Source organism: Nyctibius grandis, chromosome 2 (assembly GCF_013368605.1).
Source record: "Nyctibius grandis isolate bNycGra1 chromosome 2, bNycGra1.pri, whole genome shotgun sequence".
Classification (NCBI taxonomy): Eukaryota; Metazoa; Chordata; class Aves; order Nyctibiiformes; family Nyctibiidae; genus Nyctibius; species Nyctibius grandis.
The window spans coordinates 40,143,897-40,170,960 of NC_090659.1; the positions used below are offsets into that span (position 1 = coordinate 40,143,897).

The 27,064-nt window shown below is 43.7% G+C and overlaps 2 protein-coding genes across 9 annotated transcripts in view; both read right to left on the reverse strand.

The window, feature by feature from the left end:
* The window catches only part of RAB9A (RAB9A, member RAS oncogene family), a 34,117-nt gene extending 9,706 nt beyond the window's left edge, over positions 1 to 24,411 (reverse strand). For 2 of the 4 annotated variants that reach the window (XM_068418670.1, XM_068418677.1), the window contains exon 1: positions 822 to 947. The gene's annotated coding sequence lies outside the window, so the exon portion shown is untranslated. Of the gene's footprint in view, positions 1 to 821; positions 948 to 24,322 lie in introns of those variants that run through there. The other 2 variants (XM_068418694.1, XM_068418684.1) reach the window with 2 other exon arrangements.
* Positions 9,014 to 24,538, reverse strand: TCEANC (transcription elongation factor A N-terminal and central domain containing). Of its 5 annotated transcripts, none has more exons than XM_068418609.1 (2): positions 24,323 to 24,538; positions 9,014 to 13,770 (listed from the first exon to the last, which is right to left on the reverse strand). In XM_068418609.1, the coding sequence occupies exons 1-2, from the start codon at positions 24,390 to 24,392 to the stop codon at positions 12,680 to 12,682; spliced, it is 1,161 nt and encodes a 386-aa protein (XP_068274710.1). In that variant the 5' UTR covers positions 24,393 to 24,538; the 3' UTR covers positions 9,014 to 12,679. The 5 variants fall into 5 exon arrangements, with proteins under 5 accessions (XP_068274710.1, XP_068274727.1, XP_068274740.1 ...); XM_068418626.1 differs by having other exon boundaries at positions 24,297 to 24,381; XM_068418639.1 differs by lacking the exon at positions 24,323 to 24,538 and adding an exon at positions 23,967 to 24,287 and having other exon boundaries at positions 9,014 to 13,733.
* Between the last annotated feature and the right edge of the window lie 2,526 nt (positions 24,539 to 27,064).

Consider the following 27,064-nt stretch of genomic DNA (forward strand, 5'->3'; position numbering starts at 1 on the left):
CTGGCCGTTGCAGAAGAGAGGTAAATCAAGTCACTGGTTTAAAAAAATAAGAACTAAGAACTACTGCTCAGGGTCCCCTGGGAACACAGAAGTCCTTCAGCAGACGGCAACAAAAAAAGGTGATAAAGGGATTATTTTTTTTTTCTTTTCCGGTTTGAAAGGTGTTGAGGAGCCAGGTACGAAACCGAGTTTCACCCCAACAGATCAGAGGTCTCTCTGGGTGCTGAGGAAGCCCCGTGCAGCCGGAGCGTGACCGTGCGCCGGCTGGGAGCCGCCTGGCAGAAGCCGTTTCCCAAAGGAGCCGCCGCCTGCCCCGAGTCACGGGATGCCCGATCACGCCACACTTCCCCGCCGCCCGCACCGGCTCTGAGGAGCGCCCGGCGCCCCCTCCCGCCGCGGCCCCGGCACGGGGCGCACCGCAGGGCGAGGGGGCGGCCGCGGCTCCCCCCCTGCTCCCCGCAGGCCAGCAGCCACCGAGCAAGCACCAGGGAGCGCGCCAGGGAGCCGGCCAGCTCGGACAGCGGCGGGGGGGCGGAGAGGGGAACGGAGCAATGAGCGGAGAGCCAGGAGGAAGGAAAATAACGACGCCAGCTCCAGCCCGCTCCCCCACCCCTCTGCCACGGCTGCCGGGGTGCGAGCGCGGCCCCGGGGAGAGCGGCCCCCTCATCCCCCAACGCGGGCGCGGAGAGAACCCTCGGCGCGGGCCGCCCTCCCCGGGACACCGGCCCCGGGGCCAGCGGCCTCTGCTCGCCCCGCGCCTGCAGTGGAACAGGGAAGGAGACGCGGCGAGGAAAGGGCCACCCCACCGCACCGGCCAGTACCTGCCCGCGGGAAGGGGGCTGCCGCCGGTCCCGAGCCCAGGCTGCACGACCGCCCGAAGCCAGCACCGCCACCGGGCGCTGGCGAAGGAAGAAACAACATGGCGGAGCGGGCAGGGGGCGGGGCCTAGGATCACGTGAGCCGAGCCCCGGGCACCCGGCCCCGCCCTCCCGGGGTGGGGCGAGGGCGGAGCCCGCCCCCCCGAGACCCCGCCCGGGGGCCGGGGCCGCGCCGCTGGCGCTGGCTGGCGCTGCCGGAGCGGGGCGGGGGAGGAAGTTTTTGTTCAAGCACGGACCTGCCAAAAAGTTTGGGACTTGAGAAGCAGGGTGATGGGAGCAGCTGTGCTCACACTGAGGTGTCCACAGAGGGTCGTACCGAGTGATCGCTGTCGTATCACACCTTAAAGCAGGGCCGCTGCTCCACTGCAAGGGGATAAGACTTTTATTTGCTCTAGAACACTCTGAATTATTAAACATTAAAATGCCTTTATATAGTAGTCGCAGGTCAGAGTTATTTATTAAAGGCATTAGTCTCGCTGTGCTCCACATCAAGGGCCCCACACAGGCAAACTCATGGTCATTAGGGCAGCTTCGCTTTACAGGGAGAGACACTTAAAAACATACTTGTGCCAATGAAGGAACTAACCAAAATCCTTCGGATATCCTTCGGTACGCTACTTCGAAAGAGTAGTCAGACACTTTTTTCTGCAGTAATTCAGGATAATGTCAACTTGACTGTTTAAACAAGATCACAGCAAAAAAACCCTGAAGAAGCTGGTGACAGAGTCTTCTCTGTGCTCTTACAACCCATCATGAGGTCAGGGCAAAATGCAACTAAAATGAAACGAGCAGAAATTATTTAAGAGTATTTAAAAACGTTCCCACATCATCAAGAGGAACAGGCGATGACAGGCGTAAGGAAAGAGCATTTGAAATACACCCGTTTGCTCGAGCAGTCATCACATGCTTCCGATCATAAGGGAGATGCGATCGGACTGGAATTGCTGCTTGCAGAGTCATCTTGTTTTGGATCAGATTTACAACACGGCCCAAGGAATGGAAAACAAGATCTCTGTATCATCAAAGGGAAATGACTCCTACTGACAGGAGCAGGATTATTAAAAGGCAGCCCATGCTAAAGGCAAATCTGATGACACTAGACCCATTCTTATTTCACAAAGCTGGACATTGACATTTTTTAAGCACTTTTTTCCTGGGATCTGCTTTCATTCAAGGCTAAAGTAAAATACAAGTAAGTGCTGGAGGGGTAGAAAAAAGGCCTCTTTAAATGCTGGCAATTCTAAGACATAAATTCTGATCAGATATGGTATTATTTTGTGATCTAAAATAAAAAACCCTGCATTTAGAAGTGGAGAAAAGAATTACTCTATTTTGCACTTGATACCTTGTGAGATGAAGCTACCATCTTTTTTTTCTTGAGACAACACTAGTTCTCAGACACTTAGATACATTTAAGGAAATTTAGAATCACATAATTATAGAATAGTTTGGGTTGTAAGAGATCTTTAAAGGCCATCTAGTCCAACCCTGCCCCCCGCTGCAATGAGCAGGAACACCTTCAACTAGATCAGGTTGCTCAGAGCCCCATCCAATCTGACCTTGAATGTTTCCAGGGACCTCTCTGGGCAACCTGTTCCAGTGTTTCACGACCCTCATCATAAAAAAATTTCTTCCTTATTCCTTCCTTCGGTCTACATGACATCAGGCCTGCTGGCAACAGATGGGGTACACCTGTCTCAAAGAAGGAAAAGGATCTTTGTGCAGGAGTTAGGAGGGCTCATCAAAAGAGATTTAAATTAGATTTGAAAGGAGAAAGGGATAAAACCAGGGTCGCTAGAGATAAGCCTGGAGGCGGCAGGCCAGTGTTGGTGGGACAGTGTGCTAGCGAGATCCTTCCGTCTGCCATCTCAGTGGAGGTAGGGGATGGAGAGCCATGCGGCAGCAAAGGCACAAGGATTATTGATGGGTTAGAAACCACGGAAGCGCCTGAAAACGGTCATGTAGGAATTACGGCTTCTCCCTCCAAAAAGGTGTCAGGATCAAATAGGCCAATTGAAGTGCATCTACACCAATGCACACAGCACGGGCAACGAAAAGGAGAGGCTGGAAGCCCTTGCGCAGTAGGAAAATTATGATATAGTTGCCATCACGGTAACATGGTGGGATGACTCGCACAACTGGAGTGCAACAATGGATGGTTATAAACTCTTCAGAAGGCATAGACAAGGAAGGAGAGGTGGTGGGGTGGCCCTGTATGTTAGGGAGTGTTTTGACTGCGTAGAGCTTGAGGATGGTGACGACAGGGTTGAACAGAGAGCTTTGGCTGGAACTCAGGAAAAAAAAAGGAGAGTTTATGACCTTTGGAAGAAGGGGCAGGCCACTCAGGAGGACTACAGAGATGTCATGAGGCTATGCAGGGAGAAAATTAGAAGGGCCAAAGCCCAACTAGAACTTAATCTGGCCACTGCAGTAAAAGACGATTAAAAAAGTTTCTATAAGTACATTAGCAACAAGAGGAGGGCCAAGGAGAATCTCCATCCTTTATTGGATTCAGGCGGAAACATAATGACAAAGGCTGGGGTGCTTAGTGCCTTCTTTGCCTTAGTCTTTAGTAGTAAGACCAGTTGTTCTCAGGGTACCCAGCCCACTGAGCTGGAAGACAGGGATGGGGAGCAGAATGAAGCCCCCACAATCCAATGGGAAATGGTTAGTGCCCTGCTACACCACTTAGATACTCACAAGCCCATGGGGCCAGATGAGATCCACCCAAGGGTCCTGAGGGAGCTGACAGAAGTGCTCACCAAGCTACTTTCCATCGTTTATCATCAGTCCTGGCTAACCGGGAAGGTGTCACTTGACTGGAGGTTAGCAAATGTGACGCCCATCTACAAGAAGGGCTGGAAGGAGGACCCAGGGAATTACAGGCCTGTCAGCCTGAGCTCGGTGCCAGGGAAGGTTATGGAGCAGATCATCCTGAGTGTCATCATGCAGCACATAGAGGACAACCAGGCGATCAGGCCCAGTCAGCAGGCGTTTATGAAAGGCAGGTCCTGCTTAACTAACCTGATGACAAGGTGACCCGCTTAGTGGATGAGGGAAAGGCTGTGGATGTTGTCTACCTAGACTTTGGTAAAGCCTTTGACACCATTTCCCACAGCATTCTTCTGCAGAAACTGACTCCTCATGGCTTGGACGGGCGTACGCTGCACTGGGTAAAAAAACTGGCTGGATGGCCGGGCCCAAAGAATTGTCATGAATGGAGTTAAATCCACCTGGCGGCTGGTCACAAGTGGTGTTCCCCAGGGCTCAGTACTGGGGCCAGTTCTCTTTAAGATCTTTATCTAAACGATCTGGACAAGGGTATCGAGTGCACCCTCAGTAAGTTCGCAGACAACACCAAGTTGGGCAGGAGTGTTGATCTGCTTGAGGGCAGGAAGGCTCTGCAGAGGGATCTCAACAGGCTGGATCGATGGGCCAAGGCCAATTGTATGAGCTTCAACAAGGCCAAGTGTCGGGTCCTGCACTTGGGGCACAACAATCCCATGCACCGCTACAGGCTTGGGGAAGAGTGGCTGGAAAGCTGTCTGGTGGAAAGGGACCTGGGGGTGTTGATCAATGGCCGGCTGAATATGAGCCAGCAGTGTGCCCAGGTGGCCAAGAAGGCCAACAGCATCCTGGCTTGTATCAGAAATAGTGTGGCCAGCAGGACTAGGGAAGTGATCGTCCCCTGTACTCGGCACTGGTGAGGCTGCACCTCGAGTACTGTGTTCAGTTTTGTGCCACTCACTACAAGAAAGACATTGAGGTGCTGGAGAGAGTCCAAAGAAGGGCAATGAAGCTGGTGAAGGGTCTAGAGAACAAGTCTTATGAGGAGCAACTGAGGGAACTGGGGTTGATTAGTCTGGAGAAAAGGAGGCTGAGGAGAGACCATATTGCTCTCTACAACTACCTGAAAGGACGTTGTAGCAAGGAAGGTGTTGGTTAGTCTCTTCTCCCAGGTAACAAGCGATAGGACAAGAGGAAATGGCCTCAAGTTGTGCCAGGGGAGGTTTAGATTGGATATCAGGAAAAAATTCTTCACGAAAAGGGTTGTCAAGCATTGGAACAGGCTGCCCAGGGAAGTGGTGGAGTCACCATTCCTCAAGGTATTTAAAAGACGTGTAGATGTGGTGCTTAGGGACATGGTTTAGTGGTAGACGTGGCAGTGTTAGGTTAATGGTTGGACCTGATGATCTGATAGGTCTTTTCCAACCCAAATGATTCTATGATTCTATATCTACTCTAAATCTACCCTCTTTTAGTTTAAAACCACTACCCCTTGTCCTATTACAACAGACCTTGCTAAAAAGTTTGTCCCCATCTTTCTCATAGGCCTTCTTTAAGTATTGAAAGGCCGCAATGAGGTCTCCACAGAGCCTTGTCCTCTCCAGGCTGAACAACCTCAACTCAATCTTTCCTCATAGAAGAGGTGCTCCAGCCCTCTGATCACTTTCGTGGCCCTCCTCTGGACCTGCTCCAACAGGCCCATGTCTTTCCTGTGTTAAAGACCGCAGAGCTGGATGCAGCACTCCAAGCAGGGTCTCACAAGAGTGTATCAGAGGGGCAGAATCCCCTCCCTTGACCTGCTGGCCACGCTTCTTTTGATGCAGCCCAGGATATGGTTGGCTCTCTGGACTGCAAGCGCACATTGCCAGCTCATGTCCAGCTTTTAATCCACCAGTACCCCCAAGTCCTTTTCCTCAGGGCTGCTCTCAATCCCTTCATCCCCCAACCTGTACTGATATTGGGGGTTGCCCCGACCCAGGTGCAGGACCTTACATTTGGCCTTGTTGAACGTCATGAAGTTCACATGGGCCCACTTCTCAAGCTTGTCCAGGTCCCTCAAATTTTTAAAATTCTAGTTAGAAACAAAACTCTCAAATTTCTGAGATAACATGTGTTTTTATTTCTTTTACATGGGAACATAAAAGAAAATAGAAAGGGACCATGCTGTAACCATGGCCTATTAGGCTTGTGATTTTATAGGCATAATAGAGTATCAATAGAGTTACTCTTAGGGTTAAAACACATGCATGCGTGCTTGAGGATCCAGAACTGAAGGCCTTTTTCCCTTGGGTCCACCCTATTACTGTTATTCATGTATGTAACAAAACCAATAGTTGCTGTTGAACAATCAAAAACTGTAGAACAAATAATGCCACTGACAGGGCTGGTCACATGAGGTATACCTGCCAGTTCTTAGGAACAGACAGAAGAAAATGCCCAGGTAAGATGTGGTTTGAAACACGTACACCAAAATCACTCCCATTTTAAATTCAGCAGACAGCATAGGGTCCCGATGGTGGGTGCTGTGGGCTCTGCCTCTGCCTGAGGCTGCTGCCTGACCGTGCTGGTGGTGGTGAGTAGGGCTGGGGCAGTGCCGGTTGGGGCAGCTCCTGTAGGGTCCCACCACATTTTGGCTTGGGCCCTGTCTGAGCTTGGTGGCCCCAGTCCTGCATCCCACCTCATGTCCCGACCCCCATTCAACACCCAGCCCCACCTCAGCACGGCCTCATCCCTGCAGACTGGAGAAGAGGAGGCTCAGAGGTGACCTTATTGCCATCTACAACTACCTGAAGGGGGTTGTAGTGAAGTGGGAGTTGGCCTCTTCTCTCAGTGTCATGGTTTAAAGCTGGGCCAGCTATTAAACCTGTGGCAGATGCCCTCTGTTATCCCCCCCGCTCCCCCCAAAGGGAAAGGGAAAGGGAAAAGGGAGAGAGACTTCCGGGTTGGAAAGTTAAAACAGTTTTAATAAACTATAATAATGAAAAAGAGTATAATAATAATAATAGAAATAATCAAATATATACAAATATATATACAAAACCAAGATTGAGCTCCCCTGAAGTCAGCCACGTCACCACCGGCACTGCAGGGCAGGCTCCGGGAAGGCCCAGGCTGGGCCTAGCGACGGTTGAGAGCTGGATTCAGGGTGCACGGATCGGGATCGGGGGCAGCAGGAAAACAGACGGAGTCCTCCTTGGACACCGGCCATAGCAGAAAGAGCAAGAGCGAGACCCTCGTGATCCCCCCGCTTTATACCGAGAATGACGTGTGTGGGATGGAATACCCTCGTTGGTCAATTTTGGGTCACCTGCCCTGTCTGCTCCCCGCTGCAGCTGCAACCCCCCTTCGGCTCTTCACTTGTAAGCAGTGAGGAATTCAGCAGTGACCTTGGTTTCTCTAAGAATAAGTACAGCAAGAGCCTTACTGCACAACATCCCTACCGGTGCCTCAGCGATAACTACAAACTTTGGGCGTTATCAGTCCTGGAGGCAGACACTGTCTGCAAACATGCAGTTAGTTTCAGAAAGTGCAGTTACTTAGAGGAGACTTAGCTGAAAGCAAAAATCACTGAAAGGAAAATCGGCCTGGTTTAGGCCAAACCAGGACACCCAGGCAACTAGCGATAGGACAAGAGGACACAGCCTCAAGCTTCGCCAGGGGAGGTTCAGGTTGGACATTAGGAAGAATTTCTTTTCAGAAAGGGTCATTAGACATTGGAATGGGCTGCCCAGGGAGGTGGTGGAGTCACCATCTCTGGATGTGTTTAAGAAAAGACTGGACATGGCACTTAGTGCCATGGTCTAGTTGACAGGGTGGTGTCAGGGCAACGGTTGGACTCTATGATCCCTGAGGTCTCTTCCAACCTGACTGATTCTGTGATTCTGTGATTCTGTGACTTGTCAGGTGCTCACTGGAGTTTTGGCTGATTACTACCACTGGACCTGCCCTGCTCTTCTTGTTTGGGTGCTGTGGGATGGCGACCCTTTTTACTGAAGTCACTGTCCCTGTGCTCCTTGTCACCCACCCTCCGCTCCTGGCTCACCTCCTCTTGCACAGCCACCCACCCTTGCTGCTCCCTCACGTGCACGTTCATCTGAAAGCTGACCTTGCACCTTAAAGTTCTTACTCACAGAGCTGTACTCATGAAGAGATAATTGTTATGTCACGTGCTAGCAAATCGCACAAATAACATCCCAATGGCAAATAAAGGGCCATTTTGTGTGTGTGTGCATGAGAAAGTTCTGTATCAGCAAAGCTCTCGTATAATAGAGCTTGTGAATAATGCTTTTTACCATCCGTAGCTGGCAAGGAGACTTTGTCCTATCCTGGCAAGTGATGACATGGTCTCAATAAAACATGACTTTGTCACCTCCTGGCTGAATTACAGCAGTACAAAATAAGGGGATATGAAGTCATCTGCCTTTGTGGCTCTGCTAATACCAGAATGCAGCAAGCCAGCCCCCAAGCAATCCAAAAATTATCAAAGTGCTCTTGTTTCTTTCCTTATCTTCAAGGCACTCAATGAACCCTGAAGATTCCCTGAAGGACTGTAATTCAACATATTTGCTCCGTAACCACAGCCTGTTACCAGGTAACTTTTATTTTTGCCAGAAAAAGAGCTGCTCTTTTTTTTTGTTTAAAGAGCTGCAGTTCTTGGCTTTAGTAACAAATGTACATAGCGCAGTAGGCTGAAAGGAACACATTTTAAAGAAACAATAAACAGCACAATTTTATCATTTTAAGTTATAAACAACAAATGGCAGCAGAGTACCTCCCTGAAAAGTGCTACAGTAAGAGGGTTATGAGGGAGACACAAAAGGCCCTTGACAGAATGGAATGAAATGGATCCTGCAGTGGATCTCCAGCAACCAGAAGGGGATTTGTCACAGGTGTTAAGGGAGCAACACTGACTCCTATTAACAGAGTACTTCTCAGAATAGTATCTTTGCTTTTACATTGAAAGTTGTGTGAAATTCGTTGTTAATTTAGCTCTTATCTTCTTAAAACACATATTACAAGTTCTGCAGCTACAGGTTGCTCAAGCTTTGAGTGCAATCTACATTTAAGACCTTATTGCTACTATTAAATCGTAGGATTCAAGAAGCAGCTGAATTTACAGTGTCTCTGGAAAACCCAGTGAAAACAAATACAGACATTAGCCTTATTCGGCATACATTTGCCCTATGTTTGTGTTGATCACTTTCAATGTCATGCTCCTTTGTGGAGTAACGTCAAGGATATGCTAAATGTTATACCAAAATTAATTGTCTCTGCTTAGAAAAGTTAAGAGATCTTATTCCCATCTGGAACAAACTGAAAAAAGACGACTTCAACAACATAAAAGAATCTCATTTTTCAAAGCTTTCCTTTTATTCTTGTTTCTGGACTCTGAGACTCCCTGTACTCCAGTAATCTAGACCCTCCTGCTGGTGCATACGCTGTGTAGTTGCAAGTTGACTTCTTAGAGCCATTTTGAGCCAAAGCACGCAATCTTATCCAGTCAATCATTTTAAGCCTGCGCAGTTACACAATCTGGGTAGGGACAATATAACCTATTGACAAACTGCAGCCTGGATAGTACTTTGCTTAGTGAAACTATAACCACACCTTTTAAATACGAACAATGATTTACTTGAATGACCGTCTCATATTTGGCATTTCATGTCTGTAGAGTATTACGATATATAGTGGCACATAACACTACATGACACCTGCTTTCTACTAAACGAGGACTGGATACAAACATGGATGGAAAAATGGCCAAAGTGGTAATGAACTGTGTTAGGTGAAAAGAACCAACGGCATAAGACGATCAACAAGATAATACAATAATTCATGATTTTGTATACAGTTTCACTAACTGTTAAATGTCAAGGTGCAAGCAGAATGTTTATCAGCATGAACTAGGCATAAAGTGAAACTGAACCTAGATAAGCTTTTTCACCAGCACTGGAACAATAAAGCCTCATTTCCTGCAGATCTGTGTCCTCAGCATGCTTACAATGGGCCCAGTTCACTCTCCCTGCCTCCCAATAGTTTCTGCTCCTTTCTCCCAGTATTCCCAGCTCTCCTCCTTGTCCCAGATGACTATCTAAGCAAGCAGCAGCATATTTTGTGCATGGCTTTTAGGTAATACTAACAACCTAGCAACTATGTGTGTGTTAAACCAGCAGGTAGCAGCTTAGACTAAGTAACTCCTGAATAAAGGTAAGGGCCCGATCTCTTTCAACAGGAACAGAAATCCTTTTCATGGTTACTGGATTTCACAAAATTTACAAATATATTGTAATTTTTTAATGTCTAGCTTTAATTGGATTCGTTACACAGCCAGCGCTCAGGTTCAATTGTTATCGGGAAGGAAGGCAATGGAGGAATGCCTGCTCACAATGTGACTACCATGGAAAACTAGTGCTAAGTTTACACCTGCAAGAGTACCAAGGGCTTTCCCCAAGAGTTCTGACTGCTCTCGGTTTGAAACAGATGGAAGAAAATTAAGGGATAGTTGTAAATGGCGCATGGTTATAATCCATTTTTTGACTATTTGTAGTTACTGACAGTTGTTTCTATGCCATAAGCTGCAACTGCAGTTGTTTGTAACTGGATTTTGTTATTTCCACATCTTAGGAGAAGGGCAAGATCTGAAAGGCTAGAACCAAATGACCCTCTGGCTGCTGCAGGTACAGCTCACTCAGATCTGCAGTGAGGCAGGCTCACTCAACAATTTGAAAAAGTTTTAAGATATCCACTGTTTATGTCTGCTTAGCTGCTCAGTAAATATGGATCTGTAGAAAATCCCAGTCGTGTTGGGGCATATTGACAGGTAGATTTAGATTATATATTAGGAAGAAATTTTTACTGTGAGGGTGGTGAGATACTGGAACAGGTTGCCCAGAGAAGTTGTGGGTGTCCCCTCCCTGGATGTGTTTAAGGCCAGATGGGATGGGGCTTTGAGCAACCTGGTCTAATGGAAAGGCATCCCTGCCTGTGGCAGGAGGGTTGGAACTAGATGATCTTTGAGGTCCCTTCCAACCCAAACCATTCTATGATTCTATACAGCTTAGCACTATACATTCAGTGATGGGCAGTTCAAAGGAAAATGATGTTACACAATTATGTCACAAATGTAGTCAGTCGTATGGCTACAAATTTTACCCTTGAAATATATTCTGTCAAAAAAACCATCCATGCCTTGTAACATTTCCCTCCGCCAAGACAAAACTTGGATGAGCTGTAGATTACTGGAACGGGCAGAAATTATTTCTAAGTGCCCGTTGTTCACAGCTAAAATAGTCTCCTGCTACACAGTACTGGTGTACAGCTCTCCTCAACAGGACCATGACCTCCAAAACGACAGCACACAATTCTGTGCTTACTGTGAACCAGTAACACAGAAGTGTTTGCTTTCCTATGGTTTCACTGAAAGCTAAAAATAATACTTTGCACAGAAGTACTTCCACTTAAACAAGCAGGACTACCTGTAAGCATCAATTCCAGCACATGGGTAAGGGCTGGGAAGGAAGGTCAGATATTAACTGATTGGTTACACAGTTGAACACTAGGGGTCTGGCCTAATGCTTTAATATTTGTTTTACATCAATGCAATTCCACTAAACCACACATTTGCATATGATAAAAATCTAGGTAATACCACGGTAACTCACACCACTGAAAGTTAATGTTAATGCTTCACAGACTGGAAAAGATTTTCTTGTTTTTTTTCAGTAGAATAATAGTAAGTGCCTCTATAACATCACGTTACACACTGTTGTCATCATATACAGATGTTTTCTGTTTTATTTTCAGTCCCAGATGGCTTTTAGTTCACCAACAGCTATTTTCTCATCTCATGCCCTTAACTCCCTTCTCTGACAGGCCATGTGGCTGGAGAGCTCCAAGGCAGTGCCTTAGCCCAGAGAAGCTGACCAGCCCCAGCTGTGTTACAGACAGACGGGCACAGGAACTGTCCTTAATTCCTCCAGCAAAACAAAAACAGAGCTATTACTTGAGTGAGAAGACCACTAAGGTGATATTTTTTGATAAAGAAATGCTTCTAGTATACAGCCAGTGGCAATCCTGTTGACTCTGGAACAAAAACACATATAAAAACTTTAGCTATTATATTTCCTTCTATTCATTTTTTCTGGGTCACCTGCACTATATAAAAACATTTTGCTCAGTTCAGGACAGATGTTCAAGTTCAAGACAGGATATCCATTTAGAAAGAGATTAACTCCTATTAACTTCATGCCTTTATTTATTTAAGATAAATTTAATAATGTAAAACAATTTTCTGAAATAAACCATTGTCTGATCCTGCGTTAATTTCTTAACAGTTGCAGGACACACCATCTTACACTGCAATTCTGAACTGCAAAGTGATAGACTGTCATAAGTCATATTTTCCTCCCACTAGCTATAAAACGCTAAAGCAGAATTTAATTTTTGCTTTCATTTGCTAGCTGCCTTCTCCCCCTTTTACAGTTTGTTCTTCATTCCTGTTTTCCTTTCAGACATTACCTGTCAAACCAACTTAATAATCTAACACTTGCTTGCAAAAAGTGATTTAATTAAGGAGTGAATCAATGCTGAACATTCTGCAATGCACAGAAGTATGTGAACTGCTGTTTTGGAAACTGTTTACTGTAAACGAAACGTATGTTCTGTGAAAGAACTGCTGAAGACAATGAAAATTCCAAGTATTCAGTACCTTGGGAAAAAAAATTGCAGCACTTGGAATATTTTTAATGGATTCACTAGTCAATATTCCTCTCTCAGATATACTGTTATAATTTTTTCCTTTTTTTCTTTTATTTCTTTACATATTGACGTTACTTAAAAACACATAGATTTATTCAAGTCATCTTCAAAAATAACTTAGCAATTTTTAAAAACTGATTTTGAGCTTTTTAGTGGCAGCATCTACATAATATCAATACAAAATTTTAAATTATACCATTTCAACAGAGATACCTTCTCATATCTATGTTTCTAAACCCCTTAGTAGAGGTGCAGCGTTACAAACAAATCCATCTGCTGTGATACCACTGTTCTCCACATTCATTACAAATAACGTAAGTCAACATTTGTTCATCTGGATTTGTGTTTCGCACCCAGCCTGGAAGAAAGAGAGTTCCTCTGGCGATCATAGTGACAGTGCAGTCAAATTTTTCACAGCGCCTACACTTTATTTTGTTTGTCTGTGCTCCATTAATAACTTGTGGGAGCTGATGTTCCCGAACAGCTGATTCTGTGTACAGAGCCCTGAGCTCTTTCAGTTCATTGCTGGCCATTTCCATCACTGTCATCTCGGCAAAAGCCTTTGGACTCAAAGTCCCTGAAAAAAGGTTATGTTTTAAGTGGCAACTTTTAGGGTTCGTCAGATTAGAGATTTTGCTTCTGATGCAATTTTTATACTTTTTGTCATTTTTAGCATGAAGAGCAAAAATATGTTCTTCAATTTCTTTAGATAGCACTAGCCATTTATCAGTTTCATCTGCATCTCTGGCAGAACCAGTCAAAGCTTTATAAAGAAGATTCGTACATTTACACCTCAGAGCTCTCATCGGATCCTGCTGCAGACTTGCTTTGTTAACAAGAGGTTTAGTATCTTCATTATCAGCGTGTCGTTCCTCAAAGAAAGCAAGTTGATTCATGCTGCCTTCTGCATCGTTATGTACCACATTTTTGACAGTTTGCAATGGGACCAAAATTTTAGAACAAGTAGCATCTAATTCCTCCTGCTGACCTGGTCCTTCATACAGCAGCTGCTCTCTAGGAACCACACCGAGAAGTTCAATTTCCTCTTTCACATACACCGAAACTGACTTTTTAACTTGCATTGACTGAGCACGGTTATTCTTGTAAAGTGCTTTCCACCTTGATAATAACTGCTTTGCTTTCTTTTTCAAATGTACTGAAGGGCAGTTCTTGAGTACTCGGTATACAGCCTTGGCAACTTCTGTCCCCTGAAGATATTCTATAGTCATATCAACATCTTCAAGCTCTTTAAGATGATCCTCAACATCTTGGAAATTGTTCTCAGACAGCAGCTTTTCAATACAATGGGCTCTGTGTACAATATTTTTCTGGTCAGACATTTTTAAACCTGAAAGCCAAAACATGTTTATCATATTTACTGCAGTTATGACAGTAATTAATTTTCTCTATATTCTCACAAGGTTTTCTTGGTCTTTTACACTGTTTTATTTATATACATCACTGGTTTTGCCAACTTTTTCTTGAAATGGTATATAGTGGAATTTGCGGAGCAAATGCAAAATACAGAGGAGCCTGGGTCCTGGGAAAGTGCAAGCGGGCATGCTAGTCTAACTCATGCAAGGAAAATACTGGTGGAAAGAAGAGCCCACGGACTTCCACCAGGATAGGGTTAAGAATTTAAGAAGAAGGGTTACACTAATTTTTAAGTAAAATCAGTTTTGCCAAAAAACACACTAACAAAGACACTGCCAGCATAATAAAAACGTAGTCATATTTGTTGTATGCATGTACACCACAACAGACGTTCACAGGGAGATTCTCAACTGCTACAAGAAGGTAGGTAACTACACAACCACTCTGCTGTATGAGATTGTAGGTAGACTTGGCAGCATTTCGTGCATTAGTAGACTCAAGTACCACTGGACTATCAAGGAGCAATCAGTTCTGAAATTTAGCATTTTTCACCAAAAGGACTGGATAAACACTGGTTGATATTTAAAATCTAGACACTGTTATCAAATGACACTCTCTCTCAAAAAAAAAAAAAAAAAAAGCTATGTATGGATGAGGCCCCTCCTCATACACACATAGAAACAATAAAAATATTAGCAAGGTTTTTACAGTATTAGTCTCAACAAATTGAATTTAATAAAATTCTGTTTTCAGAGAATCAGTTTGGCTTTCTATCACACAACTTTAAAGCCTATTAAAAATTAGAAGTCTATTAAAAAACATGTCTGAGACCTTCTCCTATAACAGCTATTTGCATAACTTAATGCCCTCACACTGCTGGATACATTCTGTACTAGCTTTCCAAGAATCTCCAAAGGCAGATTTGTAAGTAAACACGGCACTAATTTAATTTGGAGTTGTAATGACATGAAGGTTTTCTGCAAGACCCCAAACCCAGTGAGATCATTGCTGCTGCCTTCCCAGAATGCACACATAAAAGAACCCTCCTCAGAAAAGCTGACTTATGTCTCAACTTTTGGGAACTTGTATTTAAACCTCTTTTTCTATTTTTCACAGTTTTCAAGCATCTGACTACAAATGAACTCAGTAGAAGTTGCAATGACAGAGAACATTAGAAAAATCAAGTTGCATCCAAAAACTCCGCATTGTAAGGTGCTTATTTGGTTGCAGTTTTTTGGAGGTTGTGTGTTTGTTTTTTTTTTTTAAAAAAAAAGCAGTCATTCCTGTAACTATACCCTGATTTAGCAAAATTTTTTCACAAATCCTTACAATAAGTGCTGAGATGTTTGCCTATCTGTAATTTTGTTTTTAATAAAACTTGCGACCATTATTTGGTTTAGGGAAACCAAACCACTTGGTTTCTCATAACAAACTCCAGTTAAAATCAAACGAATAGGTTTGCACATTAGAAGACTAATTTGTAGTATGGAGTAACGTGTAGCACAGCTGTGTTTTTCACAGATTTGTCTGGTTTTGCCACTGTTGTGTATATGTTGTAGCCTGTATAACAATCATTTTGGGGTTACTCTGCAGCAAGTTGAAGCAAGGGAGACTGACATAACTCAGGGGATCTTAGGACCAAAATGCCATTCTGGTTCCTACATGACCCTCAACCTTTCACTTGCTATGCAAGAGGTGACATTAGATCTCTTTCAAAAGTTCCTCTTTATAGCTGCTAACAGAGAAGGAAGTTGGACTAGCAAACTTTTAACTGAGGTCCCCGCCGCTGCCCTTTCCCTCGTTAGCTCTGTCATCTCATTATAGTTTTATTACCAAGGCAGAGCAGCTCAAACAAAATGACAACTGCAAACAGTTTCAGAACAGTGACATCTACAAACTCCTAATTGCTATTTTTGCCAGTTCTTAAAAGTTAAAGACACATCCTCTATATCCTAAAAAGTACCTGACATCCCTATTGCCCTACAGCCACAGGATTTTTAAAGCATACTCCCATATATTCTTACCGGTGCTAAAAGAAAAGAAAAGGGGGATTTCAGAATGCGTAGTCTCATGGCTTGAATAAGATTTCCTTTTGATTTCTTTTTATCAAGTCCCTTGACAAAAGAAATGCTCAGTGCATTGCTATGTGCACATTTACACACAAACAAGTTAATACTACTAACATTATTGCCTGTTTGCTGAAAAGAAAAATTATATGTAGAATGCAGAATGGTGCATTGTGAGCGTGTTCCTCTTTTCTTAGAAGTTAAGTCTTCTACATTTGCACACAAAAAGAGTGTTTTGTCTGAAGTTGCATACATTCTGATTCTACTCTAGAAAAAGTCATCTGCCTGATAGAGACTGATACAAGGCTAGCTACACATGTCCGTATTTAAAGGAACTCATAAGCAGATTTCTTGCATCATCACTGTTTCCATGATGAAATCTCCTGAGAATGGGGGGAGAGAAGGGACAAGAAACACAGCTGGATAACTTGCATGCTCTGTTGCTTTCAATGACCACCAGCCCAGCTAACTTGTATTTTGTGTGCCAGAAATAAGTTCAAACTTTAGGTTGTGCCTCAGTGGTCCACAAAAGAAAAGGACAGAGAGAGAGCATAAAGCTTCATCTGTTTCAATAATCATAAACCACAGACCAACCTGACTGCCACAGTGGTCTCTGCATTCACTTAACGTGTCGTTAAACAGCTCCTCCTTGCCTGACATTTTGAAGTCCTGTGAAACCTCAGCAATGGCTATTACAAAAACCGATTTACTACTCAAGAAGTTTCAGAATCAGAGAAACAGGTTGTATTTTTCAAATGCGTAAGTTGAACTCTATGCGTTGTCATTCTGAAAAGCACACATAATTGCATCATCGCATCTGTTCTGCTGCAGGAACACACCGAGGCTGGGAGAGTGGAAAGAGGTGTTTTCTTATGTAGGGTGGTCATCACTACAGCAGGACGGTTCCCTGTCTCCCAAATACTAAGTAGCTGACATTAGAAAATGATGATCTGCTGGCATTTACTATTTTTCATGCAACCTAGGGCAGAGTTGGTAACAGTTATATGCCCAACCAGTATGATTGCCCTATGCCTTAGAATCAGTTCTGCTCCTTCCAACATACTCCACTTCAAACATAACTTTCTTCAGTTCTTGTAGTTATCTATGTATGCATTGTATTATGCTACACATACCACAAAATACACTTATCCAAATGCAAGATGACCATGAATTCTCAATATTTAGTATACAGTATGCAGGTTTTAGTATTAAGGACTATGGACATGCAAAGAAATTACTACACACGAAGTGTTCTGCTGGTAATTTGTCCACACATGTACTTTTACCCTGCCACAAATATGAGGTATTTCGATCTTTCATTGAGGACTATGCTTCATAGAAAGTTTCCTCTCTGCTATTCCAGGGTGAGGATCTGTACGTAAGAAATGGAGCATCAAGTCCATATGTATCATCTGCTTTATGATAGCGGTCCTTGCTCATGGTTATCCACCTGACCCTAGGCAGCCCACCAGGGTGGCAAGGTGAAGACATGCCCATTTCTGTGGCCAGTCTCACACAAGAGAATTATATGGCTGAAAAAGGGCTCCTTCAGCACCACAGCTATGAGCAGGCACTGACAGCTGGGGCGACTAACACAAAGCCTCTGAGGCGAGCTGGAGCCCATGCGTTGGCATCTGCAGCAAGAACACAGCCATTCTGCCACACACTCAGAGTGAATTACCTTATACTTACTAGACACCTACAGCTACTGAGAAGGAGCTGACATATGCTAACTCATCACCCCCCACTAAGATGCTTTTTGTCTAATAGGAAGATCTAAGACAACCTGGGGTTTTTTTTAAACCCCTCTACCAGATATATAAAAGGCTAGTTTAGATTGGATTAAATGCAGTATACATGTTCTACCTCAGGACTTTCTCCACACATGCGCCAAGGCAATAAATGAAATTATTAGAAATTTGAAGATCTTAGTCATGCATTGACTTTTTCAAGTTTACACAACATTGAATTCAAGTACATAAATGTTATGGTAGTAGTTACATAAACAAACTGACAGCAGAATATGGACATCAAAATATGAATAATGATTTTAAAATAAATTTGGAAATTCAACCACCTAACAGATTACTCACATTTAAGTCAAAACAATCACTTCTAAGGGAATGCTTTCCTCAACATGTACAACATATAGCAAAGAAGCAGGACTGAGTGACTCACTTCAAACTTATTAAGCAAAGCTAGGTAAAAGTAACAGAAAAAATAAGTCACCAAAAATATATGACAAGAACAGAACCAAATCCGTAATTAATTACTTCAACGGAATAGGATATTCACTAGTAACTGGCAGAAGCACACGAAACAGCAGAGAAATCATTAAATAAAGGTAATAAACATGTCCTTATCAGTGACAATAGAGAGGTTTCTGTGGGGAAGGCATTCTTGGAATGGCACTGGCTTTGTTGTGTGTACCTAGTTTGCAAAGGATTTTAAGATCCTTCAAGATGAAAAGTAATACAAACAGCTGAAATACTACACTAACTACTCAATCATAAATTTATTTTCAGCTTCCAAATTAAAAGGCAGTGTGGTGAAAAAGGAAAAAAAAAATTGTTTGCGCATTTGTTGCCCTATAAATCAAGCAAGGATTGGATTCACCACCAAGGTTAAGAGAGACCATTATTCTACAGGATCAGAAATTAAATAGAGATTCCTGAACTTATAAAGAATACATAAAGTTATAAAATGGTTCATTTTACTACTGCTGGCTTCCTTCAAAGGAGGAGGCAGAGCTCTTCTTCAACACTGGGAATCCTGCGTAGCATTTCATATTAAGCCTGGATGTCAAGCATCTCTACTGCTGCTGTAATCAAGGCACAACATGACTTCCTCAAACAACAGCAGAAAACATGTTTTTCATGTTCTTATAGGGAGAAACAACAAATTACTGATGCAGTAGTAACACACTGGAGTGTATTTCCCAGCCAAAGTTCACTGGAAACCTAAGTATAGCTTAGGTTCCTTGAACTCCGATGTTTCTGCTGTAAATCAGGGTTTTGGTGTTTTGTGGAACCATGGAAAGAACTCCAGGTAGGTGTATGCTTTATTTTGTTACTTTGTAGAAAGAACAGTGGAAGCCTGTGATACTCGAGACAGCTGCCAGATCTCTGCCCACTGACAAGGGATTTTTCAGTTTTCTGCTATGTCAGATATGCAAAATCATTGATTGAAATAAGAGTTACTTTTAAAAAGAAGTGAGAAGTAAGCATTAAAAATACTCTAGGCAGCCTGCAAATATTTATCATTCTCTCTAGTTATCAGATGACGTAAGTGAGGTTTACAGGGTGAAATGACCTGCCCAAGCTGGTCAGCTGAAAACAAACATCACCCTTTAACCCACAGGTCTACTTCTCTGAAAACCCCACAGTCCTAAGAAGCTGTTCATAATGTTCAACATTTGAGGGGGGTAAAAAAAAAAAAAAAAAAGAAAGAAAAAAAGATAGAACAAAGAGGCAGCTGGGGGAAGCCTCAAAACTTTCTGAAGAGAAAGCGTTTCACAGAAACCAAGCTGCAATTCCAAATGGGAAATCATTTTACCACTTGAGGGAGCTGTAGCATAGGAAACCCATGGGGTCTTGTGAAACGTTCATAATGAGAAACTCCAGCCTGTTAAGAAAAAAGATAAAACAATTTCCCTATAACCTTTAGGAGACTTCACAGTTTTATGGTACCTATTTGCCTAAATTTGGCAAAACAACCCTGTAAGTCCAAAGGTGATGGGATACAGACAGGAGGGAAAGGGTGCATCCCTTATCCAGTCACTGTCCTGTACATTGCTCTTTCATTTGATGTTTTTTGTATTTGGAATTCGACCACTTTTCTACCTGATTTAGTGCTATTTGGCAAATGCTGCTGAACAAATATTTGTAAAATTAACTGAATTGTACTCAGTTAGCACTGTTCTGCTGTCTTGCTAGTTCCAAGAGGTAAGAAATCCAAAAAAAGGATTTTTTTCCCCTAAGTTATGAAATGAGCCATGCATTTTTGTTATTGTAGAGATGCAAGAACAAAAGTACAAATGATAGTATTACAATTTTGTGCAGTACAATATAAACATCCTCATCCCTCCTACAACTACACCACCATTTCCATCCTGCTTAACTTTAGCAATGCACGAGAACACCTATTTGAATTCCAAGTGTCTATTGAAGGTTACAAGGTAGAGATTGACTCCTATTTACAATGAGACTTTGTAATGCTGTGTTGATGAGGTACCTTCCTGACAAAACATTAGTAGGAGTTCTCACATTGACTGCATGGTATAATGAGTCACTGGTGCATACAAGAATAAACGATGGTGATCAATAAAAATCTTGTAAGTCAGTTTGTTCCTAAGGAAAAAAAGATCAGGCTACCCCAGGTTTAAAATATGGTCATCCTGTATCAAGTTGGATCAGAACTTTTTTAAACAGTAAAATGACTAAGCAGGAGAAAACAAACAAACAAACAACCCCAGCCTGAGACTCTTGCTGCTAACTGCAAAGCCAGCCCCTGGGAAAAACATTGCCCTCTCCAAAACCATCTGGGGTAAATGCCTTGTCTCAGCTATACACCTTACCTGGTTCTAAGCCATAGCCCATTTTGCCTTAGCACAGCTAACTCCCACTGATAAACCAAGACAAACTCAGAATGCATCCAAGTAACTGGGGATGAGTTGTCTTGGAAGGGCAGGAAAGGCTGAACACCAGTCCTCCTCTCTCTCACCCCAGTCTCAGATGTAGAAGACTTTTTCTCCAAGGAATTCTATGCAACCAGAAGAAAAATCCAGACCACAGCCAAGATAAAGATCAGAAGCAGCCAAGTACTCCTAATGGTGTAATAAATTTTCTCCCAAAAATGTGGTTAATGCTACCGCAGAGATGGTGCATAGCACAGTCCCGGAAACACCACATTTCTTGCTTTGGGCAACCTAAATTCCATATAGACAATGAAAATGATCAAATGCTATTTTAAACTCAGAGCCTAAGAGGAAACCAGAGAATTCTCACAGCCAGCCTCCAGACCCAAAAACATTTCTTCATCCTATCTACAGTGGGAGAGCAGATATCAAAAAGTCACCACAAAATCATTTTCTGGGCCTTTTATTCCATCTTGGCAAAAATCAGAGCTCTTCCTGTCTCTCAGCAGGATTGCTTCCCAGCCCTAAAAATTCCTGAACTACACAGAAATTCATCTTTGAAGAACAGTCACACGAATAAAGCTAAGTCAATACAATAATAACAGAGACAATATAACAGTATTATTGCCAGATGTCCATGACCACCGACACCTCACCGACCAAGAGAGTCACCTCTCAGTCAAAGATTCAGAAGCAGCGAAGTACATGAGCTCAGGATTATTGCAAAACCATTCCCCAAAAATCTCTACTTCACTTGCAGAATGCTGTCACTGTAGTGCCAGAGGCAAAAATGCATCTTTTATTCTTCTGCATACAACGCAATAAATCTACAGTGAGCAAGAAAAAGAAAATTAAGAATACTACGTAAAACATTGTTTCAAGAAATTTTGCAGGACAACATCTGGTGCAAGAGTTTGTGCATGATGGAAAGTAGTCTGATAGAGCAATAGCTCTGTTCTGCATCTTTCAGATCAGTAACTGCTTGAACTACAGGGCTCTTAACTAATTTAGAGCTATACTGTCTCTGCCTGTGTTTCTCTCACTGGAACCATTCTCCCCCCAGCTTTCTCTCCAAGAGAGGCAGTTTGCAGGGAAAGATTGCAGAGTACATCGCATTCATGTGAGGATGCACGCAGCAGCCTCTTCTACAAGGCAAATTTTTAATCCTGATTTAGAGTTGCTTCTCCTAGAATCCTCATTTTTAAATAAAATAGAATTCTTATTTCCTTTAAACAAATTTAAAAGATCAATAGACTACATAATGAAGTTATCAAGCCTCAGGGATCAATCCCAAAGTAGAGCTGTCAGCACATTTTTCTAATAAGATCAAACAAACATGCATGCATTTAATGAGACAGGAAAAGCTGTTGCCCTTACTAGACTGCTTAGCCGCTGGCTTCATCTGACCTCAGTATATAAGCTGGAGCTCAGGAAAAGACTCAAAATATTACAGCTACATCAGACGAGTAACACCTCTGACTTTCCTCACAGCAAAAAGTAGCTAAGAAAATTCTTTACGAATTGAACAGCTACAGCTGTTTTGAGTTCTAGGAGCTCCAGCTGATGTGACAGTGTACACACACATCCCAGCAGAGATGTTACCTTACTAACGGTTTCTTTTAATAATTTAGTTTAGAATTAAACTGATTCTCACGGGAAGATATTTCAGCTTTTCCTGTATCTTGTCTGCCTTACCCATGTGAATTTTTCTATTGAACTGACTGGTTATCTGAGTTAAACCTGAAACCCTGAAAATGCTACAAATGATGCATTATTCCACTGATTTGAAATCTGGACATCTGGACTGATCCCTCTATTCAATGTCTGTGCACAAGACGCTTTCATAACACTGTCCTCCAAACACTGGGAAATCATAATTCAAAATCTCCAATACACTGAGATTGGCTTATAAACTATACTGCTTTTAGAAGTAAAAAAACTGGGAGCTGTTCTGCATTTCTTTTAAGGCTGTAAGCCTCTAGTGTTCTCATCTTTCTACCACAGACAAAATTATTAGTTTACTTTTTTGAAATAGAAAGGTTACACTATCATGTACAACAAGCCTCCAAGGACCAGTACTTGAAACAAAATATGAATCATTTTGGAGAGCAACAAGCAATTCTTTCTCTTGAATACATTTCCTTGACAAAATAGCTTTAGAGATTATTCTTATTCATATAGAGCTGGAAAAGACACCAATTCTAGCCCACTACCAGCAAAAGTAAATGCTCAGTCTGCAATGTCTTTTTACGGCAAATTGTGCTGACAAATTAATATAAAAATGGAACATGTAAGTAATAAAAACATGTTTATGAACTTTTATCTTTGATTATTTGTCAGATGAACAGAGACTTTTCATTGCTGTAACGTTCAACTTCTAGTTAAGCCTTGGCTCAATACTATTTCTATTTGTCATTCCACTGTCAGGGACATACTTATATACTTACACTGAAAAATGATATAACTATTCCCCTTAAAAATAAATCTTTTGTATTCAGAAAAGCACATATGTTCCTGACCCCTCTACAGAAAAAGTGTATGATATAATCAAAGGGTATTTGTAAACTATTATTAGTGTCTGCTAAAATTCCTTCTGCTAATACATGAATACTTACATATGAAAGTATCCAACATCTAAACATTTAAGAGTCTTGAGATCAAGACGCCTGATGTACTGGTTAAAATAAGATGTGAAATACACTTGAAATGAAACGAGTTTTTATATATTGAATTATTAAAAACAATACTACATTGAAATGTGCGAACTCTCTAATTCCTTTCTGTATTTATGCCAGCATTTGACTTATCTCAAGACATCAATGCTGCATGGAGACCAATATAATAAATACCTAAAAAATTCCTGTAGTACTACTAATCCTGCAATTTTCAAGGTCAGCCTCTTCTGTGAGTGGGAATTACAACCGCTTATGATATAAATCAGCAGGGTAATTACAACAGCTGGGAGAAGCAGCCCAGCCATACGTACTTGACTGAAAGCAGCTGACGTTTGCCTGACGTGGATGCCAGCCACAGGCCACGGCTTGTCTGGAAGAGGTTTGGAGTTGGCCTCGCGACGCCAGCAGCTGACCAACACCCCTGTCACCTGCATCTCCGACACCGGCCCAAGAAACTAGGTGGGGATCACCCCGCAAACCAGCCTGCAGTCACTCCTGAAATATGGCTGGGCCAGTTCACGCTGTAACTGTGCTCCAAAATGCCGCTCAGTAGTGCTATGGGTACGCTAACTCCGTGCTTTTTCTCCAAATCCTTCATTAAAACTTCTTCATGTCTGTTCCTCCTACACATCCCCGGACCCGCCTAGCTTAAGTTTGATCCACTACTGTATTGCTTAGCGGCGAAATGTCGCCCCTCCTCAGGCTCCTGGCACACACAATGCAGAAGGAGAAGCAAGCCCGGACCTACCCACCAACGACCCCCCCCTCCTCAGGGAGCTGTCACCACTCTTACCCGTTCCCCTGTGGCCCCCGAGGCCTGAGCAGGGGCCAGCACCGCGCTAACGGTCGAACCGGGCCTGAGGAGAAGCGGGGCGGTTGTGTCTCCTGGGGATCGAGACCGCGCGGGGGTCCCGCCGGCCGCGGGGCGCCATTTCATGGCGCTGCGGGGAGCCCCCGCGCCGCTCGCCCCCGCGCCGCTCGCCCCCGCCTGACCTCACGGGGAAGCGTCTCCTCAGCACCACCCGACGGGCATGACCAAGGCGGAGGAAGCTGCCCGCCCGTCTCCCTCCCGCTGCCCCTGGCGAAACACACAGCGGTGCTACCACCCCACCCCCGCTCATACCCCGGCAGCGGAGCCGGCTCCGTTACCTCCGCCGCGGGCCTCAACATGGCGCCTCCCTCCCGCTTCCTGCTCTGCGCCGGGCCGCCCCGCCGCCATCTCTGCGAGGAGGCGGGCCGGACTGCGGGGGCGAGGGGCTGCACGCTGGCCCTGCCCGCTGCTCCCGGCGAGGCCCGACGCCAGCCGCGAGGTGGGCACTCGCCTCAGAGCGTGGGCAGCCCCGCTTGCTCCCGCAGTGGGCGGGGGGCGGGAGCTGCGCCGGGCAGAGAAGCTGCGTCCCGTTGTCAGACGGCCGTGGCGGGTGGCGGAGGGGATGGGGAGAGCATATTCAGTGCGAGCTCCTATGCTGTCCCCCGGGGCCACTGCAGGGCTGAAAGCGCCCCGGAGAAAGCAACAGCCGTGGAAATAACTTGGTTTCCTAAGCAGCCTCAGGTGTGAGGATACAGCTTCCACGGAAGCTGCCTCCACGTTTTGGGCATGGCTCCGTTGTGGCACCTGACACGGCTGTAGGGTGAAAGGGGCACCGGGATGCTCCCGCGGGGCACGGCGGGGTGGCAGCGGGAGCCCCGCTGTGCTGATGGAGCTGGAGCTGGACACAGGCCTTGCGAGCGGCGCTTTGGGAGTGCTCTGCGTGGTAAAGCTCTTCGGCTCCCCTCAGCCCCGCGATGAATGAAAAAGTAGATGATACGTGATTTTAAACTTTAACCTCAGTCATGACATGGTCCTCGAGCAAACAGACCTCGGGAAAGATGGTGTGACACACGAAGTGGGGTAAATGAGTATCACAGCTAAGGCTAACGGAGAACAGAAAAAACATTGTAAAACTTCTCACTTTCAACATTGTACTGCATTAATTTTGGTGTAATCAGCTAGTCTTTTGGATGACAAATGGAGCTATTGGTATACACAGGGTTAAATAAAATAAATATTACAAAACTTACTTCACAGGGTAACAGTTTTTGGATATAATGAAGTGTGTTGGACATATCAGATTATGCAATAAACACCTAAAAGTTATTTTAGTCAAAGCAAAGGTATTTGTCATTGGCTTTATTGCAGTGCTTTCCTGTTTCTTATGTTTTACATAGGGCATTCAAAATGATTTTGTAAAAGATTAATACTTCTAGAACTTCGGTTCTGCAGCAAATGTGCAGGCGTATGATGGAGTTTACTCTCAATTACAGTAAAAAGTCGGTGTGATTTTTTAATAAATGTTTTTGGGTTTATTCGGTAATGAGGCCTATGTTGCCCTCTGCTGACAGTAAACTGAACTTACCTACCTGAACTTGCCAAATACATTTCAGCATGAATATAATGTACAGCAGGCACATCTCTCTTTCACTATTTTTACATAAAGAACATCACCAGTAGTAATCACAACGAAAAAAAAAGGCTTGAATTATTGTATAGGATGTAAAAAAAATCACGTAAACAATTGTCCTGGTTTCACTGGGATTTGTTTTCAGTTTGTGGCCAGCCATGGTGATCAAGGCCCTCAGCAGTTAAATCCAGGGCAGCTGACCCTGGTTGGTCCACAGGTGTATTGTATATCATTGACATCAAGCTCACTATAAAAGAGAGGGTTTGCTGGGAAGAGGGGGGGGGTTTTTTCTGCTCTCATTGCTCTTCTTTACTTTTCCATGTTTGTTGTTGTGATTCCTAGAGCAACTTGCCAGTGATTTGTGGATAAGTATACTTTTGTCTGTTTTGTGTTGTTATTTATATTGATTTCTTCATTTCATTAAACCTGATTAACTTCATCCTACAAGTCTCCCTCTCCTTTTCCCAATTCCCTTCCTCATTTGGGGAAGAGACATTGCGTGAGAGAAAAACTGCTATTGTTTAGCCCTGGGTGCGGGCTAAACAAAGACAACAATTTATTAGATTATTATAATGAACCAGTGATCAGTGTTTGTTATTCAGTGGTATCAAACCTTTCCTTGCTAACGCTGCAGTGGTTGCATTATACACTGATAACTGAAGAACCCTAAATGATTGCTAATTCTGTTTAATACTTAACTTGCAATGTATTTGTGCCAAACTTACAAATTCATCAGTGATTGAAGGAGTGGTGCAATGGTTAGCCCTGGCTAGCTGGAGGCCACAGCTGAGAGCAGGCTTCCTTTTTGCCTTGTCTTTGTGGCTCACGCAGCAACAAAGTGTGGAACGAAAGATCCGTAGTTTTATGAAACAAGAGATGAAGAATTTGAAGCAGATGACATGACTCTCCACAACTGGCACAATAAAATATTAGCAGAACAGGAACACAGTCCAAGCCTTCCAGGTCCAAATGTGGCATGTCATCCAATGGCCTGTCTTATATATTTTTAAGTATTTTTGCAGCATACGTATGTCATGAGCTCAGCAGCAGCTATTACTGCAATATTCAAGAGTTCACAGTTTAGTCTCAGTTTGGGGCTCCCAGGGTAAGGCTCTCGAATGCTCATTTTCTTTAACCTTTATCTCTTACGATTGACAGCACAGTACGTATAGGATTCACAGAATCAGAGAATGTTAGGGATTGGAAGGGACCTTGAAAGATCATCTAGTCCAATCCCCCTGCCGGAGCAGGATTACCTAGATCATATCACACAGGAACGCGTCCAGGTGGGTTTTGAACGTCTCTAGAGGAGGAGACTCTACAACCTCTCTGGGCAGCCTGCTCCAGTGTTCAGTTACCCTCACTGTAAAGAAGTTTTTCCTCATATTTATCTGGAACCTCCTGTGTTCCATCTTGCACCTGTTTCCCCTTGTCCTGTCAATGGATGTCA